This window comes from Miniopterus natalensis, chromosome 10, assembly GCF_054644295.1.
Source record: "Miniopterus natalensis isolate mMinNat1 chromosome 10, mMinNat1.hap1, whole genome shotgun sequence".
Taxonomy (NCBI): domain Eukaryota; kingdom Metazoa; phylum Chordata; class Mammalia; order Chiroptera; family Miniopteridae; genus Miniopterus; species Miniopterus natalensis.
Window position 1 is genome coordinate 75,284,062 of NC_142090.1, and position 20,272 is coordinate 75,304,333.

The 20,272-nt window shown below is 56.3% G+C and overlaps 2 protein-coding genes and 1 long non-coding RNA gene across 9 annotated transcripts; 1 reads left to right on the forward strand and 2 right to left on the reverse strand.

Moving 5' to 3' along the window:
- Positions 1-1,125: 1,125 nt before the first annotated feature.
- Positions 1,126-4,990, reverse strand: HOXA11 (homeobox A11). Its single transcript, XM_087821229.1, has 2 exons — positions 4,089-4,990; positions 1,126-2,659 (listed from the first exon to the last, which is right to left on the reverse strand). The coding sequence occupies exons 1-2, from the start codon at positions 4,786-4,788 to the stop codon at positions 2,427-2,429; spliced, it is 933 nt and encodes a 310-aa protein (XP_087677355.1). The 5' UTR covers positions 4,789-4,990; the 3' UTR covers positions 1,126-2,426.
- HOXA13 (homeobox A13) lies at positions 4,661-19,895 on the reverse strand. 4 transcript variants are annotated; one of them, XR_015715191.1, is made up of 3 exons: positions 18,931-19,895; positions 17,693-18,251; positions 4,661-4,677 (listed from the first exon to the last, which is right to left on the reverse strand). XR_015715191.1 is itself a non-coding variant. In XM_016217013.2 (2 exons), exons 1-2 carry the CDS (start codon positions 19,844-19,846, stop codon positions 18,007-18,009), a joined length of 1,161 nt encoding a protein of 386 aa, XP_016072499.2. In that variant the 5' UTR covers positions 19,847-19,895; the 3' UTR covers positions 13,873-18,006. The 4 variants fall into 4 exon arrangements, 1 of the variants encoding a protein (XP_016072499.2); XR_001603485.2 differs by lacking the exon at positions 4,661-4,677 and adding an exon at positions 13,873-14,654; XR_001603484.2 differs by lacking the exon at positions 4,661-4,677 and adding an exon at positions 13,873-14,654 and having other exon boundaries at positions 14,746-18,251.
- Positions 5,323-8,958, forward strand: LOC107540303 (uncharacterized). Of its 4 annotated transcripts, none has more exons than XR_015715194.1 (3): positions 5,323-5,898; positions 8,206-8,526; positions 8,622-8,958. It is a non-coding gene; the product is annotated as an uncharacterized LOC107540303 (long non-coding RNA). The 4 variants fall into 4 exon arrangements; XR_015715193.1 differs by lacking the exon at positions 5,323-5,898 and adding an exon at positions 5,928-6,218; XR_015715192.1 differs by lacking the exon at positions 5,323-5,898 and adding an exon at positions 6,236-7,642.
- Positions 19,896-20,272: the final 377 nt, after the last annotated feature.

Here is a 20,272-nt window from a genome sequence, read left to right on the forward strand (position 1 = left end):
CACCTCTGTCTATCAACCTAGACGTCCATCTCCAAGGAGTCTGTCCCGCTCCTCTTTGAGCTCCATTTTCCCAGTCCAGCCAGCTAGACAAACACACAAACAAATAAACAAAGCGGGGCCTGGGCCCCTCTCCAGGTTGGATCCTCTCTGCTGCTCTGGCTCTGCCTGGGAGGCCAGGGAGCGGGTGGGGTGGGGGTGGGTTGGAAACAAAAGGCTCTGGCCCCTCCGCCCTGCCCCTCAAGGTTATGGGTGAGGTCCAACTTTAAGGCAGAAGTTCAAAGGCAGGAAACAAAGAGGAAACCGGCATCTTTCTTTCCCCAAAGGGAAAGGGCGGTGTCAGCTGGGAGCTGGGGAGAAAGCACCCTTAGAGACTCCCGAGCGTCTGCTCTGTCTTTGTACCCAGACCAGTCTCCCTCTTGCTGAAGGGTTCCCCAGGGCACCCTAGAGTGGCTCCACTTCAGTCCTTCTAGTCCTGAGGTGAGGGAGCTCAGCCTGGGATCAGATTCACTCACCACCTAAGGCCCAAGGTTTTCTCCCAGGGCTGCCTCAGAGGATGAAACCCATATGCCAAGTCCTGAGATACCCATTTCCTGGGACCACCCCATTTCCCCCAAAGGACGTGGCCAGTCACCTTGGCTTCCTAACCCTGGCTTCCAGTGGAATTAAATCCTAAGTCACCTCCCCACCCCCTCGGGGGGCCTGGTAACTTGCCCCTTTCCTGTTGTGTGTAGGAGGGTGATGGGGTAGACATTTGGCAGTAAAAGGTGAGCAAGGAGAGAAATGTCACACCAGGACCCAATACTCAAGTTTCCACAGTCTTTATTTTCCTTGTGCCCTGTCGCTTGTATACATGCTGCGACATCCGCGGTAGGTGAGAACAGAGGACAGGCCAACACTCCAGTTACAAACAGAGCCACCAGACGCTTCTTAGCACAGGGAGGCAGATTCAATGGGAGGGGGCCTGGCTTTCTCAGCTGAGGTCCCCAGACACTGTTGGGCAGAACCACCACAGAGAAAACCCCCAACGCTTTCAAAATATTGCAAGAAATTAAAAAGACCATTCCCGGCACCCTTCCTGCCCCCTCTAACACCTCAAAGGAAATCAACTAATGGCAAAAAAAAAAAAAAAAAAAAAAGTATTCAAACAAAATAGGTTATGGTTTCTTTATTTACAAGTCTTCTGAACACCATCCCTGTATGAAGCGTACATTCAAATATTCTTAACAGTGAGTGAGTTTAACCGTGGAACACTGTAAACAGATAGAGCCTTTAAATATTTCTTCATCATCTTTCCCCCCCTCTACATTGCATCTTTTAAAATTCGCTTTGGTTCCTGCAGGGAAATATATATATAATATAATATTTATCTTTTAAAATAATTCCAAATCACTCTTGAGCTCTTGGAAGGTCGCTGGAAGCCTCCAAGCTCAGTTCTGGGGCGTTGAAGGGTCGAGTGTGGCGCTGGAACCGGGTGTTTTGGGGAACTTGCGCCCCTCAGAGCTGAGGACCGCTGGCTAGGCCTGCTCCTCCGCTGAGCAAATCCAAGCTTCCATTAAGTGTGGCAGAGGTTTTGCCAAGCTGCCGCGCTCCACAGGCATTTCCTGCAGAGATCTAGGGGCCAGCGGCCTGGGCGCAGCCTCTTTGCTTTTTGATGCCTTCCACCTTGGGGAGTAGTCTACTCTGCAACCAGGCTTTAGGCCTGCCCGAGTGCAGACCAGGGCGAAGACCCTCATCCATCGGGAAAACTGGGTGGGCTGCAGGAGGCAAATGCTAAGAAGCTCAGGACGGAGACAGTGCGGTGAGTGGCTAGGAGGAGAGGAGAGCCACTAATGCCACTTGGAATAGGAGGGTTTCTTAATTTCCCCTCAAGGATCAGCACCCCTCTCCCAAATCCTATGCACCGCCTAGTCCAGTCGTCTTTCACATTGGCTTTGGAAAGCAGCCCCATTCTGGGCATCTAGGAATCCTCCCCTCTCCTCCTGCTCCTGTCCCCAAGCTGAACTAGGTTTGGAGATTGAATAGCTTCTTGATGCAGGGGTCCTGGGGGGTGGGGTGGGCAGGCTCCAAGTGGAGGGTCCTGGGTGGGGGTCGATCTCCAGGGGGCCTGGCAGAGGGCCCAGTCCCTGATGGAGACCACACTCAGCCTGAAGCTCCGCAGTCACCAAGAATGAACCACCAGGGGTCCCAAACCATTCATTCTAGTTGGTGCACAATTCTCCGAATCCAATTATTGTTAGGAACCTTAACCACGGATGCCCAAGAGAGTCCCGGGCCACCTCCTTCGGGGCTATCTCCCTGTAGTGGCCCCTCTCTTGCACACCTCCTTTCTTCAAAAGTCACCCTGTGCCTTGACCTTGTCAAGGGCAAAATCTGCATATAATCTCATGTGTATGAAGCCCCCCACCCAGTTCCAGCTGGCTGGAACCTTAGAGGAGCGGGTTGGCGGAGTAATATTGTAACCGGTCTCTGTTAATTTTTTTTTCCTTCATTCTTCTGTTTTGAAACCAGATTTTGACTTGACGATCGGTGAGGTTGAGCATACGAGACAGCTGCAGACGCTTCTCTTTGTTGATGTACACGCTGAAGAAGAACTCCCGCTCCAGCTCCCGGATCTGGTACTTGGTGTAGGGGCAACGCTTTTTTCGGGTGCGTTGGCCACCTGTGGAGGGAGGGGGAGGCAGCAGTGAGCCAGGTGTGGGGGCTCAGCCCATCCAGGGCCCCAAGTGGAGGAGAGGGGCTGGCCCCAGGGACTGGAGGCCCTGCCCAAGCCCCATCGGGGTCTCCCCAGGCCCCTACCTTCAGGCTCCTGCTGTGGTCTGGACACAGGCTGCAGGCGGAGGCTCAGCCCCGATAAAAGCCAGCTCCCTAGACAGGCCCCCAGGGAGCTGCTCAAGCCGCCTCCAGAGCAGAAAGGAGGGCTCCTCGCAGCAACAGGCGAGTTTGGGCCCGGAGGCCGCTTTGAAAGCGGCCGGGTGGGGGTTGCCGGCTGCCTCCAGCCTGGCCAGACTAAACAAACAGCCACCCGAGGACATTTCACCTTCCAGCACCTGGCGGCCGGGTCCGAGGCAGTAAAGGCGGCCCGGCCCCAGCCTTCCCCCTCCTTAACATCTGGGGCAGCTGCCGGCTCTTTGTCAGCCTGAGTCCTGGCCATCAGCTCCTGCCTCCTTGGCCAGCCTCCTGCCTCCTGAGAGGTCAGGACATGGCGGTGGAAGCCCCCCTACCCTGGGCCTTCCCTGGGCACCCAGTCGGCCCAGCCACGGTGGTCCCCCTAGGGCAGGGCTGCTTGCTCAGACAGGGTGCAGGGAAGAGGGGTCTCCCAAAGCCCCGGGCGCGCTCCACTCGCTCCCCCCTTTGGATAAAACTCCACCAGACCTACAGAAAAGAAAGAAACAAAAAAGCCACCCCGTTTCTTTGACAGGCTCACAATTGTGAGCAACACGCGGTTGGACAGAGGCCGCACCTAATTGCCACCGCGCCGGAGGAACGTGGCTTCCTTTGGACCAAAAAAAAAAAAAAAAAAAAAAGGCCAACTTTGGGTTAATTTGTTTCTTTTAATATATTGCTCGAGCTAAGCGGGCTATTTTATCTGTTCAACACGCTTCTAGCGCCATCGTTAAACAGCGATGCCTTTGAATCCCGGCCGGGCCCGGAGACCGGGCGCAACACATGGTTTTTATAAAAATCTCCGGATTACCTCGCTATCAAAGGCTCCCGGAGCCCTCGCAGGGGGAATTTACAGGCGCCCACCTCCGGCTCCGCAGCCCCGAGCTGGCCCCAAGCGGGGTCGAGCCGCCGGGCCCGGGAGCTGGGAAGGGGAAGGGGGAAAGGGGAGGGCGCTTTTTTTTTTTTTTTTGGCTTTTTTTTTTTTTTTTTTCCTGCAGGCAAGCCCCGGCCGGTGGGTATTTCACGGCCAATTTCAGCACTCGCCACGTGATCCCGCCTTTTATAACAAAGTTTTGTTGGGGGAAACCTAAAGGCCCTTCATAAACCTTATACGCTTATAAAACAGCATATAAAAGTTTAACAGCGGCGCGCGCGGCGCTCCAGCGCCCCTTCCATAAAGCGCGCGGCCCCGCCGGTATACGTACTGGGGCCGCCGGCCTTGTCCTCAGTGTGGCCGGAAGACGACTCGGGGCTGCTGCTGCTCTCGGGGCGCCGCCGCCGCTCCTTCTCCGCCGCCTCCCGGCAGCCGCCGGCGCCGCCGTCCGAACTTGAAGTTGCCGGCGCGCCCGTGGCCGCCGCCGCCGCCGCCCCCGCGGAGCTCGCCGCGGCCGCCGGGGGCCCCTTCTCCGCGCTCTTGTCCCCGGGGTAGTCGGCCGAGGCGAGGTTCTCCGTGGTGCCGTAGGCCGTCTCGAAAAACTGGTCGAAAGCCTGCGGCAGGACGCCGTTCCTGCCCACGGCGCTATAGAAATTGGACGAGACGGCGGGGGTGGGGTGGTGGTAGACGTTGGCCGAGCTCTTGGCCAGCACGTCGCCCGGCACGCCGGCCGCGCTGGGCGCCTGCAGGCAGTCTCTGTGCACCAGCTCCTCGGCGGAGTAGCAGTGGGCCAGGTTGCCCCGGGGGTGCCACTTAGTGGCGGGCTCAATGGCGTACTCGCGGAAGGTCACCTCGCGCACGGGTTGGACCTGGGGCAGGTTGGAAGAGTAGGAGTATGTCATTGGGCGCGAAGACGGGGTCTGGGGCAGAAAAGAAGGGAGGCTGGAGAAATCTGGACCCGAGACGTAGTAAGTACAACTTGGCAAATACATGTTAGAGGAGCAGGGACCACGCTCATCAAAATCCATCATTGGGCTACCTCGGGCGCTCCGCGGTAGCCGAGCTTAACATGATTCTCCACCGCAGCTGCCTCTTTGAAGCGGATCCGTGAAGTAGAAATTTGGAGACGTAAGCTGACGTGGAAATCTATCCGCATCCTTCGCAGGGAGGTGCTGGTCATGTGACCCGATGTTGAAATTGACAAGCTGCGAGCGGGTCCGGGCCTTTTTTTTTTTTTTTCCCCTTTCCTTTCCCCCCCACCCCCACCCCTCCCCGCCCGCCCTCCCCGGTTTCCTTTCTTTGTAGCTACCTCAGGGGAAGCAACAGATCGTCACTCGGTGTTCTCACCGAAAGCACGTAATCGCCGGTGTAACTCATGTTGGCTGGGGGGCCTCCCGGCGCGCGCGCGGCGAGGCTGGGGTGCGCCCGGCTGGGGCTCAGCTGCGCGGTCCCGGCCCCTCCAGCGCGCCCGGGGCGGCGAGGGAGCTCAACTCCTGCCACCCCCCGCTCCCCGGGTGAGGGACGCCCCAGGCTGCGGGCGGGGGGCCGGGCGGGAGCTCGTCGCTGCGTGTCCCGTGGAATCACTGCGCCCTGCCGCTCGCGTCCGCGCCGCGCCTCGGTCTCGCGGGCCCCCCTCCCACAGCCTTGCTCCGGGAGCCACCGCGGCCCCGACCCCGGGCGGACCCCGTTCGGGGCCAGGGTTCGCAGCCGTGGATGTGCCTGCCTCGTGGCCCGCCCGATTTGCACGGTGACTTGATTACACGCTCGCATTCATGGTCACTTCCGAACCGCTTTAGTCCCTTCCGTCCCTAAACCGCCAACAACCAGGGCGGCTTCCCCCGCGGTTTGTCGGGGATCCGCAGGTCCCGGAGGGCCTTCGTCTTACCCGGGATCCACCTCCCCTTCACCCTCCCCGCGGGCCTCCGCCCCCCCCCCCCCCAGTCCTTGGAGGAACCCCGTCCTCCTCGCTGCCTGCCGGGGTGCGGAGTCGCTCGGCGGAGCCGGAGGCGCGGGGGCTGCGCAGCTGCGCCCCGGTCCGCGCGCCAGCCTGGGCTTCTGCAGCTGAGGACTCGGGGAACCGTGCAGGAGAGGAGAGGCTGAGCTGCTTTGCAGGCGGTGACATCCGCGGGGTCTTCTCCTGGGTATGCTGCACCTTCGGGGGCCCGCCGGCTGCTAGTGAACTCCAGAGCTGCAGGGATGGTGGGGCAGTGAAGAGGGGCCGAGGGCGGGGAGAGGCTGAGAACCGGGTAGCACGCCTCCTCTCCTTCCAAGCAAAGCATCGGAGCCAGGGATGTGCACGGCAGAAACTCAGAAGCCTCTGCGCCTTCCCTGCCACTCATCCCACAGAAGAAACAGTGCAAAGGGAAGGGCTGTGCTTCCCAAACTCCCAGCACCGAGGGGGACCAGGCCGCCTTGAAGGGGCGACGTTTCAGATAAAGACACAGAGGCCACAGCGGCTACTGTGAGTCTAGTTTTCTTGGGAAGAAATAAAAAAAGGGGTGGTGAGAACTGCTCACCAGCCTGCAGGATCGAATGCACAATGCTTGGGGGGGTCGGAAGAAGTAGATTAGCCAGGCAGGGCTGGCAGTGGGGAGCTGGGAGCTGGGAGGGGCCCAGCCCTGAGCCCCCCCACACACACCTATCTTCTTGGAAGAAGCTGGATGTCGCTGAAGCAAAGTTGAAAATGAGAAAGAATAACCTTTTCCCTTTCCCCATCCAGGAAATAGCTGAAGGTATTTATATATCTTGGGGAGATTTAGAGTATAAACTCTAAGATCTTTGGTATTTAAGTGTCAACATCGATTTATTTATTTATTGCTGAGCTGACCGTAACTGACTCAATAACAAATCTAATCATGTATCGCGCTGGAAAAGGAATATTCTCATTATGTATTTTCTCCAAATGATGGCTCCACATTGCATCTGAATGCCCGCTGTAAATATCAATAATATCGAGTAATTACTCAGTAGTGGAGTAAACTAATTTATTAGCGTTAATGTTTATGTGGCTCCTACTCCCCTCCTTTACAAGGGAAGCTTATCACAAATCATGCTACTCCGACACATCGGTTTAATGAACTCTTTATTTGGGGTTTGCTGCAAGAACGTTCATGCTCCTCGAATCTCTGAGAGCTGAACTCGAAATTATTTGTGCATCTTCAGCTTGACATATTTGCCCACTGTGGCTTGTGCAGAGGACGGTAACAGTGTGAGGAAAGAGGTCTGGTGGGAAGGAAGGTTGTTGGGGAAGGGTAGCCGGAGACCTCCTAAAGCTGGAAATTACAATTATGGGATTGCCCTGCAGCGGGAGAAAAAAAGAAAAAGAAAAAAAACCACCACCAAAAAACTTCGATTTTCAGCAGCGACCCACAAGGCAAAATATTTATTTCTCTACAGTGTCTCTTTCTTGGAGACGGACTGTGAAAGCCAGAAGGAGAGGGGTTTGAGGAGCAGGAGTTGAGCCAGTCTCTGGCTTGATTTTGGCTCTCCCAAACTCTCTCCCAACAGCCCACCCAGTCCCCGCCACCCCCACCCGGGAACAAAAGGAATGCATGAGGGGCTTCAGGGACTGTGCAGTAACAAAGGCGCCACCATCGCGGGGCTTGCCCCGCCCCTGGGTGAAGGCAAACAAATTCTTGCACTTGTATTAGGGCTTTTAAGACTATAATTGAACCCGGGGGCGTCTAGGGGAACCGAAAACAGCTCTAGACAGACCTGGGGTTTTATAGCAGTTTTGGCAGTCAACTTCAGCTTGTGCCTGAGCAGACCGGCTGTGGTGGCCCGCCAGCGGGGGACGCCAGGCTGCCTCCCCAGCTGCTTGCAGCCCCTCTTCTAATTAGACCAGTTTTCCCCTTGGTGCCAGGGAGAAGGGGTCCCCACAGAAAGGTCGGTGTGGGGATGTGCTCTGTTCCGCATAGCCAACGCCTCCTGTGTCCTTGAGAGACAAGGCGAGAGGGTGCCGGCAGGTCTGGATCCCATGGGTGTCTGCAGGGAGACAAAGGCGAAGTCCCGAGGAGAGGCTGGAGCAGAGGAAGGCGCTCCGGGAGCGGCCGGCAGGGCAATGCGAAGGGCTGTACAGAAGCGGGGTGCCGGGTGGGACTTGTAGTCTGGAAGGGGGCGTGTGGGGGCGCTGCGGCGAAGATGGATGAAAGCTAAGGCTTTTGATGCCACGAGAAGGGAAAATGCCTGGAGTGGTGAACGCTTTGGTTCCCCAGCAGGGACGGGAGGAGGTTCTCCGATCCCCCTAGGCAGTGCACTGTTCCCAGCTGTGACCGCTCCCGCCCCTCTTGCCCAGGACATCCTGACCGTGTGAATGTTTGGGGGGCTGCTGGTGGTGTGTGAGGGTGGGCGCAGCTCAGAGGATGAGACCAAATCTTGGGGGAGCAGGGGAGGCAGAGCTGCGGGGTTTTGACTTTGCTCCGAGCCTAATTGACTCTTCCGCTTCGTAGGAGGCCCAACAGCAGAGCTGAGCCCACCCGGCTCAGGGGAAGACCGTCGGGGGCTAAGGCCGCCCTGGAAGTCCAAGTACGAGCTGTGTTTCTTGAAGAGGCTGAGCCGGGCAAGGCTGTGACATTGGCCCTGGAGACTGGTTTCCCACCAGCTGTTCTTTTTCAAGAGCTCCACGGCGCGGGGCCATCCCCAGAAAACAGTCCTCAGCGTGTATTTCCTTTTAGCGTCAACACGGAGCCCCACGGCAGCAAATGAATGCAAGAGGCCAAAAATGTTTTGGAGGAAGAAAAACAAAGGCAGGAAGTGGCGGCCGACTGACGGTGCGTGTGTGTCAGCGGAGCAGGGAGGGAGCCGTTTCAGTCTCCTCTCGTTGTTTTTCCAAACTTCTCTTCTTGTTGTTTTTCCAAACTTCAAGGTCTAGGCAGCCCTCGCGGGGCCGGCCCCGTCGCTCCCCGCGCAGCGTTTGGAGATGGCCACCCGGAGAGGAGAAGCCTGGCGCCCGCACCAAGCTCGTCAGGCGGAAATGGCTAACGAGGAGATTGGCTCTGCAAAGCAGACCTGGCCTTTCCAAGGCTTCGTTTAATTTGGCCCTAAAGTTGGAGGGGGGAGTTGGGGGTTCTGCAGCGCCTCCGGACCCTCCTCGGGCGGGCTGCGTGCGCCCTGGCAGTGCCGGGACGAATCGTGCGCCCCGCGCTCCACGCGCCTTCGTAGGCGGGATATCGGAATAAAGTGTGTCCAGGTGCTTCTGCCCAGCACTGCCGCCTCCGCTTCTTCTTGCAGCCGACGGGCCTGGGCAGCAGCTGGAGGGCGGTTGTTGGCGGTGCCTGGGGTTGGGTAGCCTCGGCGTGCGCGCGCGGTCAGTGCGCACCGGGGCGATGTGAGGCCTTTTCGCCGGGACTGTCGTGCTGGGGGGTTTTCCAGCACAGTCGTTCGAGGGACCTGAGCCCAAAAGACTGTCACATGATAGGCGGCTTAACACCCGCTCACTCCCAGGGAGAACAGAGCTGGGCGCAGGGAGCACCTCCCGGCTCCGGTGTTCCCAACCCCAGAGGCCCCTGCTGCTAGGATGCCCTCCTCATTCCCTGGAGCTGGCTCGGGCGCAGGCAGTGGTTCATTGTCCTCCAAATCTGAGAATCCAAAATCCCCAGTGCCTGCCCTTGCAACCCGGTGACTGCCCAGTGTACAGTCCATGGTGTGAATGCCAATACCAGGCTGCCCACTCACCCCATTCCCTCCCTCGCCGGTCCCGTCTCCTTGCAGCTACTGCTCCAGTCTCCAGCCCAGCTTCTTTCCAGCCCCGTTTCCCCCTCTTCAGCCTCCGGCCTCTGCTGATGCCTCTCATAGGCTGAACAAGAACTGAGGTGCCACTGGAGGGCACCCAGCACTCAAGCACAGAGAAGGGGGCCTGTTAGGTTCCTGACTCTCAGTTCAGGCCTCCACCAGGAGTCGGAACTGGGTTTCTCACCTTTTTCTGAACACTCCATTCCAAGGCCCTACCCTGTCCTTTTTCTCCTGCCCCCCCCCCCCCCCCTTCTCACCAGCACTTCTGCCTTCTCTTCTTGGGACCCAGCTTCTGCTTTTCTAGGCCCAGCAATCCTGGATGGTAGCCGGCCTGGGAGGAGTCAGGCCCACTTGGCAGACAGAAACTCTCTCCCAAAGATCTATGGTCATTTATCTGTGGATCACTTACTTACGGCACCATTTTCCCCCCTCTTCTTGCTGGTCTGAGTCTCTACCGTCTTCTCTCCTTATATGTCACACCCGTTTCTAGAAAGCTACAGAGAAGACTATGTCAACCCTGGTGACCGTACTGCATGCAGGTGCAAGAGCCAGCTGGAGGACCCAGGGTGCAAATGGCCATAGAACACTTTGGGGGGGGGGGTTGTTCTGTTCCGAGGCCAGGCCTCCACTAAGCTCTCTCCTCCCCAGTGGGAGGTATCCTGGAGGTACCTCAGTGCTCCACAGTGAGCCTGGGAAACGGGTTCTCAGTCTATCAGCAGATCAGAGCCAATCTATCATTTCCAGGTGCTGTCCCGAGGCAGTGCTGAGGCTGAGATTAAATATCAGGAGAGACTCCCTTCTGTCACGGCTAGGTGGAGGCAGGGGTTAACTTATCCCCTTGGCCTGGCAAGGTACCCACCCGTCCACAAGCTCCTCTACTCTCCCCAAAAGCAGGGGGAACAGGTAATGCCTGGAACTTGACCTTCTGGTTGGTTCTGACCCACAGACTCAATCATCAGAGGTCCCTAAATATGTGAAGTCCACATCCCCTGGTGCCTGTGGGGTGGGGCATAGGGCTCACTGAAAGTCTCGGACCCCCAAACAATCTGGTGATTATTTAGTTTAGTGGGTTCAAACTGATGGGAGGAAGAGGGTTACTTTCTTTGAGAAGAACTATTAGTTTTATTGTGTGTACTCATCAGAGATTTTTTCCCCCCTACCAAGTGGGAACAAATGAGTGGGGGGAACTTTGAAGGGCAAAGCCCTGGTTCTCAGTGTCTGTCTTCCAGTTTCCCTGCAACTTCGGCCCAAACGGGTTTCCCCAGCCGATTGTGTCTGCAATAAAGGGGACAAATGAGGGTGGCCCAACCAGAAGGTCAGCTCTGGCCCTGGGGTCTCTGTCCCCACAGTTGTAGCCTACAGGAAACCCCTGTGCTCTTGGGGACTGTTCCTGAGGCTCCTCTGTTTCTACTCAGCCACAATTCATGGTTCATATTCCAGACTTGAGAAGGGTGAGCCCCTGTCCAGTCCAAACCTGCCCTAAGAGTCTCTGCCACATGCCCTGCAAGGCAGCTCTGCGATGGTACCCATCCACAGGAAATCTCTCCAGTAGCTGGTATCCCCACAAGGCCCTGCTCCACCGTGCAGCCCAAGGGATAAAGCCCAGCTTTTCGGTTTTCTGGGGGGCGGGGGGGGGAGTAACAAAAATCTTTGATTCACCTGGAGCAATAATAAGTGGCAGATCTGGTTTATGGAATTTGTTGATCACTGGTCCTGATGTGGTGACCTGCTGCCAGCAGGCGATGGGCAGAGGGAAGCCCCCTTCCCCCCCCCCCCAGAACACAGTGAGGGTGTTCTTGGAGCCTGGGACCAGGGATTTTTATCTTTGGCAGAATGCACCTCACGTCTCGGCCCAGATTTTAGGCAGGAAAGGAAGGGCATCAAAAATCTCACCAAAAGGCCTGCCACACACTGAGGGAGCCAGCAGGCCTGGACTCAGGGACCTGGGGAAAGGCTCCCAGGGGGTCCTTGCTCCCTCATCTTATTTTGGGCCCAGTTGACCCCCTGGCCTTACCCCGGCCCTTGTTTCTACGGGAGTTAGGGATTCAGAACTCGGATCCAGCCGCCTTCGGTCTGGTCTGTCCACCTTGCAGGCACTGCCGCCTCTCAGCAGAGCAAGGCCTCGCGGACTCCTGGACCCTGCTCTTCCAGGACTGGATGGTGGCACAGCCTGGGCCATCCCTGGCTGCGGGGACTTTTCCATAGGGCTGGCGGCGATGGAATCAGACACTAAGAAAGCGCCCCTGCTCCCGGTCCTGGAGCCCAGGCTATCAGAACCTGCTTGCCGCTGGCCAATCGCGCGCCCCGTGCCTTCCTGCGGCAGCCGCCGCCGAGACCGGCCCTGACCGTGGAGGCGGTGGCGGCGCGGAGGACTTGACCTTTGCGGCCGGCGGGGAGGTCGCTCTTTGAGCCCGAGGGAGGGGGGTTCGGCCGTCTCCAGCATCTCCCACCCAATAGCAGCCGGGACCACCCTCCCCTGCAGCACCGCTCACCCCATTCCCCCCTCCACTTCGTGCAGGGTCCGCAGACCCTCAGCCTGAACAAAGCCCCCAGCAGTGCTCTCGCCACCTCCTTTTCGAGCTCTCGTCCCCAACTGCCCTAGGCCAAAAGGCTCGGAGTTAAAGCCAAGCCGGCCAAGGCCCTCCCCAGGGTGCTCTTCCCTCGCTTGACCCCAGCCGCCCTCAGCCAGCGGCCAGGGACTGTTGTGGGTGCCAATCGGGGCCCTGGCCGTGCCAAGTGCGCGCGCCGGGTCCCGCCTCGAGCTGCGGGCGGCGCCGGGCCGAGCGGAGCGCGCAGAGGCGCGGGGCGCGGCGAGGCCCGCGGCTGCGTCCCGGCCCAGGCGGAGCCCGCGGCTGCCAGCGCGCCAGGGTTTGGCCGCTCGGGTCCGCGGCGTGGCCCTGCGTGCCCAGCTCGCTCTCCGCGCCCCGGGCTCTCACCCCACCTCTCGGCCCGGGGCTCGGAAAACGGAAGCATTTGGTAGAGAAAAACACGGTTTCTTTTCAGTCGGTCTCAGAACCCCTTTTAGAGAAAATGCTCCTGTCAAGTTTTATTTCCCGTTGCAAACCACCTTCCACGCTGCCAAGAATTAAGACCCGGAGAGATTAAATACCCGATTCTTCTCTTGGGGAGGGAGGGAGGGAGGGGCGGGGCGGAGAAGGGGGCACCCGCACGAAACCTTCGTTTCCATCGGCTTGGCCTCATCAAAGAACGCGTGGCCCGGCCCGCGAAGGCCCGCTCGAGCGGCGCTGACGTCAGCCTGCAGCTGCGGGGCGACTCCCCAGCGCCGGTGCCCCGCGCCCCCGAGTGCGCCCGGCGCGGGCCTGGGGGTCCAGGGCCTGGGCCTCGGCCTGCGTCCCGCCGCGCGCCCGCCAGCCCTACGGGAGGCCGAGGCCGGCTCTGCAGGGCCTGCGCCTCCATTTTGAGCAGAGGGCTCCCGGACAAGCGTGGAGGGGTTTGCGCCTCGCCTCTGGCCCCGAGGGGCGGGACGCCAGGCGGCTCCTGGTCGGCAGCGGCGCCTCTCCCGCCGGCCCGCGTCCCCGCACCCGGGGACGCCCCGCGCCGCCGCCCGCCCGCCCAGGCGGGCCCGTCTCAGGGGCGCCCTCCTCGCCGGGGTGGGTGCCCGGTGGATCCGGCTCTTCAGCGGCGCGACGGGGCCGCGCAGAAAGGAAATCAACGGTGGCAAGGCCTTGAGTGCGTTAACCGAGCCATCTTTCGGCGCCAGCGTCTCTTTTCTTCCCTTTCAAATCCAATTTAAAATAGCAAACAGCTTTTAGGCCTTCGAGGCGCTGGGCAGACGCGCGAGGGTTGAAGCAGCCCCACCAGAAAGTGGGTATTTCCATGCGGGGGGAAGCCGCCTGTGACTCACCCGGCGGCGCAGCCGAGGAAAACCTAGTGTGCGCCTGTCCCCAAACCTTGGCAAAAATCTCTGCGGGCCTCCTGGGTAACGCTCCAGTTCTGCTCATGAAAAATGGGACGTGTGCGGCTCGCTGCATGTTTCTCGGATTCTCCAGGTCCTGGGCCGCTGACACGCGTTCGATCAACTTGAAAGGAACGCGCATAAATCAGCGAGCGCCCACCGGCTCCTCCGCAACTCCGGAGGCGGGCTCTGCGCCCACCGAGTCCAAGGCCGCGCAGTCCCGGGGCGGCCTCCGCTCGGCTCCGAGGCTCGGGAATTCGACGGGAGGACCGGCGAGGCCGCATCTTCACCAGACGCGCTCAGCGGGGCGTCAGCCGCACACACGTTACGCGGTGAAACCGTGTCACCACCCGCGCACGCACTAGCACCCTCAGCTGAATGGCGCTGCCCCGTACTTTTTAAGAAAACATTTCAACTAGGTTAAAATTTTCTAAAAGAATAATTTTCTCTCCCCCCTCTTTCTTTCTTAAAATTTTTTTTCTCTTAAAAAATAAAAATAACAAAGAAAAAACCCCACACAATTTAAATGCATGGCATCAGCTCTGCATCAGGCATAAATAGCAGTGAAATGAAAAATGACATTTTACAATCAGCCACTTAAAATACCTTAATAAATTTGACAGTATTAAGAGCAGATGAAAAAAGTAGCAGTCCCCCCCTCCTAAATTCCATATTTACAATTCTCTAATGGCAACATGACAGGCCATTACAGGATTTAAAATCTTCGCTAGTTTAATAAATGAAAATGGTGTCTAGTTTGCATGCTTGCAATGTCTTATTCAGAAAGTTTCCCTTTTTAAAAAAAATATACTCAAATCAGCCATTCAACAACACTCTCCCAGTGTTTGGCATTACCCTTCCTTACGGTGGCTGGCGTCCTCCTGGATGTCTTTTATTCTACAGGTTTAGACTAATTGATTTGGGGGCATTAGGGAGCCATCACAATCCATGCTTACTTCAGGCTGTCTGGTAGATCCAAGGGAATTTTAAATAAGAGGGGAGTTAGGTAAGATCAACATTATAAACAACCATTTTAGAATCAAGAGGGGGAACTAAAAAAAACAACAGCAAAACAACACTCTGAAATATCTTCTGTCATTAGTTTCAAAAACTGCAGAGAGAGAGAGAAAAAAAATCACTACTTTACCCAGAGTTCCTGCAGTGGCGATGGCTTGTGAAAGGGGCGGTATCCCGCTGCAGAGCTGCAGTTGGCCTCCTTCCTAGGCCTGAGGCTCAGAATATTTCTTACATCTAAAGAAAAATATCCTCGTCAACAGAAGAGTCCCCTTTGGAGCTGTTCATAATCACGCAGTTTGATCCAGTTTTGAGGGGATTTTCCCACCTCTTTCAACATTTTGGGTGAAATCTGTTACTTTGGAACGATGGCGGCTCCTTCAGAAATGGAGTGCTGTGGCACAAGGCGTGGGGAGGTTGATCCGAACGAAGCATCATTTTCATTTGTCTCCACACGTAAAGATCTCGGGGCAGCAAAATTTGATTGCACCTCACAAGGCCGTTCCATTTGTCTGTCTCAAGACCGTGCCGTTTTTGAGACAGCCTTAGGGATTCTATAATTGTCCATCTATAAACAAGCTCTACATCTTCAGGTCGGAGAGGTTTCCATCGGGTTTGAAACCAACCAGTATTATTTTCCCTTAAAATGATGAATACGATTCTTCTGGTCACAGTGACTTTCCTCTGACATAAAGATAAAATTAACCTCATCTCAAAATTCTGCATCATAAGGCTCCTGGTTCCACCAACATTGCAATACATATGTGCATAGCATGGATTCTACAAAAACATGTTACCCTAGGTGTCTATTAAATATATAAACATACACATGTATTATTTATGACTCTAAACACAGCCCTGATTTGTTGTTAGGGGGTCACTAAGTAGTAAATATAATACTTAATATTATTATAGTTTTGATGGTGGTTGTTAATATTAAATGTATATATTTCTTCCACAAATCAAATGGCAACTCCGCAAACATCAATATAAGATTGCACACCACCCAGGAGCAGCACTCAGGTCTGAGCTATCCAGGATAAGTCTCCTTCTGCATCTATATCACGGTCATTTTGTAGATAATGAGATCTTTAAGCTCTCCACACTGACCCTCTGAAGAGGTGGGTTTCTTTGAATTTCTGAAATGTAACTCTAGAACTCTAGGGTTAGCGAGGCATCTGAAACTTTTTATTTGCCATACAGACTCCCCTATAGCTCTAATGAGGATGGTAGACCACCTTGGAGGGCGAGGCCGGGAAAGAATGGTTACTTAAGAACACCTCTTAGATTGTTACAAAAATGTACAGCTTTAGAGGAGATCTGCAGAAGTCTGATGCAGAGCAAGTCACTATGAAAACGAAATTGAACTTGGCCATGAAAGGAGCAAAGCTTCATCACGTAAAGTACATTTTGTACCTCAGCTCTAGAAATCACCTTAAATTACAACTTCTCAGGTCATCAGTAATTAATGATACTGTGTATCTGTACAGATTCTACAAACATATATATACAAGCACACACAAGCACTGATATGCATATATGTATACACATATATGATATATATTCACATATGTACAGGCACATGTATAACTTACATATATTCAAATTTACTCCATCTGGAGCCAAAGAAATGAGTACTAAATCTCTAAGGAGTCAAGAAGGTAAGACCTTTCTTTTGATTCCCTTGAAGTTGAAGAATTACAAGGAAGCTTGTCAACGCGAGGTGGCGCCCTTGATCTACTAATCCAGCCGAGGCCAATTCATGAGCTGTCAAAAGTCAAGGTCACAAATTGTCTTTTTTCGTCAAGGTCAAGGTTTAAGGCCTTTCCTAGTCCTGCCATTTCAACAAATATCAAAACCTGCCCTCTCAGACGCATGCAGACCCAACAGCAGATTTTAAAATACGACGGCCTGGGCATCGCTGATACTAAACAACTGGTTTTCATTTTCGGCAGGGAGCCTGAGAATTTATACTCTCTCTTCCTCGTTTCTTTTTCTTCCTCTTCAGCATACCTGACATTTTAACCTTTTTGAAGCACTTTCTGAAATTTTTAGGATTTTAGCGATGAGGGATTTCTCCCCTTGCTTAAAAAATTTGTAGGAAAAAAAAAAAAAAAAGCTAAATAATAATAGAAAAGCATGGTCCTCGGTTTGTGTAGGACAAACCTGCTCCTTTTATTTCTGTGCAGTGCACGTTTAGCCTGGGAAAATAATGACTATTTCCTTCAGATTTTAATGGCAGTGACTATTTTATTAACATAATTAACACCACTATAGCACTATCTACAGGTCTAAGGGTTGTTTTTTGTTTTTTTGTTTTTTAATTATTATTCTTAGTAGAAATATTTGGAAAGCAGGTGCACAAATACATTTTCACAGTGTGCTGAATGTCTTTATTTACAAGATAGCATTTTATAGTGAGTATGAACAAAATGAATGTGCTGACTGAAATAACTGCTTGATTAAAAATGTGCTGTGAAGAGGAATGCCTAAACTTTCTAATGCAGCCTCCTAACGCAATAAACAAGGAAAAATAGGAATCCCTTAACAGATCAAAATATAGAATGTAAACCTCTCAACGTTTCGGGGTAATGGATTTTCGTTCTGAGTTTTCTATAAAACAAGAAAATAAAAGTGATTTCTCCCGCAATATGTTTGGTAAATATTGGAAAAGAGCAATGTAAGTGAAAATTTAATTGTATTTAAACCGAAGTCCACCATGTTAGGGTGGCACCTCTCAGGAGAGCTGATATAAAGTGAATTCTGTGGATCGTCTGATGCTTTGAATATTTTAAAAAATAATATCAAATCCTTTGGAAAGTAAATTATATCGGGGCAGAAAACATAGTCCAAGTGCCACAAAATATGCTTGTTATAAGCAAATAAAAATTATCAGAAGGACATCCTCAACCTGGGGTTCCCTTGTAGCCTCAAAGGCTCAGCTGGTTGTACTCCTCCCAAGACAAATGATCCTTGGAAGAGCTTTCTCTCCCTATCTCCCTTCACAGAAAATAGTCCAGAAAAAAAAATCATTATTTCAGTACCTTCTTCTCTTTCCCCCTCTAAATCTAAATACAGGACATGTTCTGCAGAATATACAACAACGGTAGGGTTTTAACTAAGATTTACCTGAGCAGTCACTTAACATGCAAAGGGGATGGCGATGGGGAAGGGTGGGCAGATGTTTACAACAGCCTCTTGCTTTTGTCATCAGTTTTCGGATTATTACCATATAACATAATGTCCTAAAATATAACGGTCACATAAATACTTACAAGATTTCAGTAAATGCGTAACTTATCTGAAACTGCGTACTTAGGGGTTGACATTTGACACCAGAGTTTGTCATTTAATGGTCTGGTGGGGTTGGCGGAAGAACTGGCAGTCTTTACCATTTCTTAACGTTTTAAAATAGTTGATTCCACCAAGGAGAAAGAGTCTCCCCCCTCAGGAAAGCAAAATGCCAGTGTCTCTCTCTTTCTCGGTTCCGTTCTTCAGTTATCATTAAGCGCTATAACCATGATCTGGGTAAAGCAGAGAGTCCCGCGAAGCATTTCTTCAAGTTCCTTCTTTCTCCGCTTTTAATCCATTAACTAGTGGTCTTCAGTTTGTTGATGACTTTTTTCTCTTTGACCCTCCTGTTCTGGAACCAGATTGTCACCTGCCGCTCGGAGAGATTCGTGGTGGCTGAGATACGCCTCCGTTTGTCCTTGGTAATGAACTTATTCGTGGCGTATTCCCGTTCGAGTTCTTTCAACTGCACCTTGGTGTAAGGGACGCGCTTCTTCCTACCCCGCCTGTAGGAGCTGGCGTCTGAGGGGTGAGACACCACGTCTGCAAGACAGGCAAGAAGACAAGTTACACGCGGACCGGCCCCAGGACGGGGCCCAGGGCGCAGGCTTGATCCGAGCGGGCCGCCTGGCAGCAGCGCCCGGCTACTCTTTGCCACGTTCTGCAAAACCCAGCCTTTTTGCCCAAACCTGGAGGGTCAGTGGGGGAGAGCGATTGGTTCTGCACTGAAATGAAATCAGCCAGGGCGCCCATGGCCATCCCAGCCGGGCTCTCCCGGCCGCCTGGCCTAGCGGCCCGCGCCTCAGCTCGGTGCCCAGCTCCTCTCCGCGTCCCCCGACCCCTCACACCTGGCGCTTCTGCCATGAAGCCACGTCTGAGAGAGCGAACACTGGCAATTTAATAAACCGTTTCCAGGTCAATTTCCCAGCCTTAAGTCGATGTCAAGGGCCGGGGAGGGCGGGGCACAGAGTGAGAAGGAAGCCGGCCAGGGTCCCAGCAAGTTATTCCAGCCTCGCCTCACCCAGGGGCAGCCGGGAGCTAGCCCGGCCCGAGGGCAGGTCGGGCTCCCAGGGGGGCAGCGCCACTAGGGCAGGGCACGGCAGGGCACGGCAGGGCAGGGCAGGGCGAGACGGCGGAGGGGCACCGGGGCGACCCGGGGCGAGCGGAGGGGAAGCCGGCGCGGAGCCGCAGGACCGGAGCCGAGGAGGGGGGCGCCATTTACCCGGCAGAGCGGACTTCCAGAGGTGGGGAGGCTGCGCCTGCTCTTTGGGGCAGTACATTTGGCCGTTCCAGCCGTTGGGCAGCGCCCAGGGCTGGTAGCTTTCCATGGGAAGCCCCAGGGGCTCGTGGCGCGACTCGCCGGGGCCCCCGAGGCCGGGCACCACCGGCATATCCAGGTAGCCAGGCACCGGCTGGTGGTGGTGGTAAGGCCCCGGCGCGTAGCCCTGGTGGTAGAAGGCGAACTCCTTGGCGCGGGAGCTGAACTCCTCCGCCGCGGGGCCGGCGGTGTCCATGTACTTGTCCGCGAAGGCGGCGGCGGCCGAGGCGGGCTGCGCGCACGACTTGATGGCGTTGGGGTGCGGGCCCATTCGCGCGCAGGGGTAGTAGCCGCTGCCGAAGTAGCCGTAGGGCAGCGCCGCGGGCCCCGACGAGCTCTGCGCCGCCGCCGAGCAGGGGCTGCACTGCTTGGCCGCCTCGGCGCCCGCCGGGCCCGCCGGGCCGGGCCCTCCCGAGGACGACGCCGCGGCGGCCGCGGCGGCGGCGGCGGCGGCGGCGGCGGCGGCGGCGGCGGCCGACGGGGGCGCCTCCCCGGGCGCGCTGCTGTAGGCGGCGGCGGCGCCGGGCGCCAAGGGCGCCGGGTGCGCCATCAGGTTGCGGCACTGGTTGGCCGCCGCCGCCGCCGCCGCCGCGGCCGCCGCCGCCACCGAGAAGTTGCCCCCCGCGGCCGCGGCCGCCGGGTGGGGGAAGCCCCCGCCCCCGGCCCCGGCCGCCGCCGCCGCCGCGGCCGCCGCCGCCGCCGCCGCCGCCCCTTCCATGTTCTTGTTGAGCTCGTCGGCCACGAGGCCGCCGCCGTTGTCGTAGAGGAACATGACGGTGGGCTCGATCCAGCGGGGGTGGAGGAGCACGGAGGCTGTCATAGCCCGAGCCGCATGGAGAAGACCCCAGTGGCGCTGTTTTAAAAAGCCCCCAAGAAGTGAAGAGCGCGCCGCGCGGGGCCGGGGCCCGAGCGAGGGGGGCGGATCGCGCCCCGCGGGGTCGCGCCAGGCGGCCGCCCATTGGCCCGCCCCCCCCGCTCCGCCCACAGCGTATGCAAAGCGGGCGGCTCCGGCCCGGGCTCCTCGCCGGCACCCGCGGTCCCCGCCGCCGCCCCCAGGTCCCCAGCGCCGCGCCCGCCGGGAGGCCGCGCACCGTCCGCGCGGGGAGAGGCGGGGGCGCGGGCGGCCGCCCCGCCGCTCCCCTTCCCGCTCCCCCGGCGGGCGCGGCGCAGCCCAGACCGGGCAGGGCCGGGGGCGCGCTGTTAGCTCGCGACCTGAGGCGTGGGGACGGGTCAGGTAAATCCGCGG

Excerpts from the sequence above, each read along its gene's own strand:
- HOXA11 (XM_087821229.1), bottom strand. The coding sequence starts at position 4,788 with ATGATGGATTTTGATGAGCGTGGTCCCTGCTCCTCTAACATGTATTTG. Across the intron at positions 2,660-4,088 it reads GGACAAGGCCGGCGGCCCCA|GTGGCCAACGCACCCGAAAA; the intron begins GTACGTATACCG and ends CTCCCTCCACAG.
- HOXA13 (XM_016217013.2), bottom strand. The coding sequence starts at position 19,846 with ATGACAGCCTCCGTGCTCCTCCACCCCCGCTGGATCGAGCCCACCGTC. Across the intron at positions 18,252-18,930 it reads CTGGAAGTCCGCTCTGCCGG|ACGTGGTGTCTCACCCCTCA; the intron begins GTAAATGGCGCC and ends CCTGTCTTGCAG.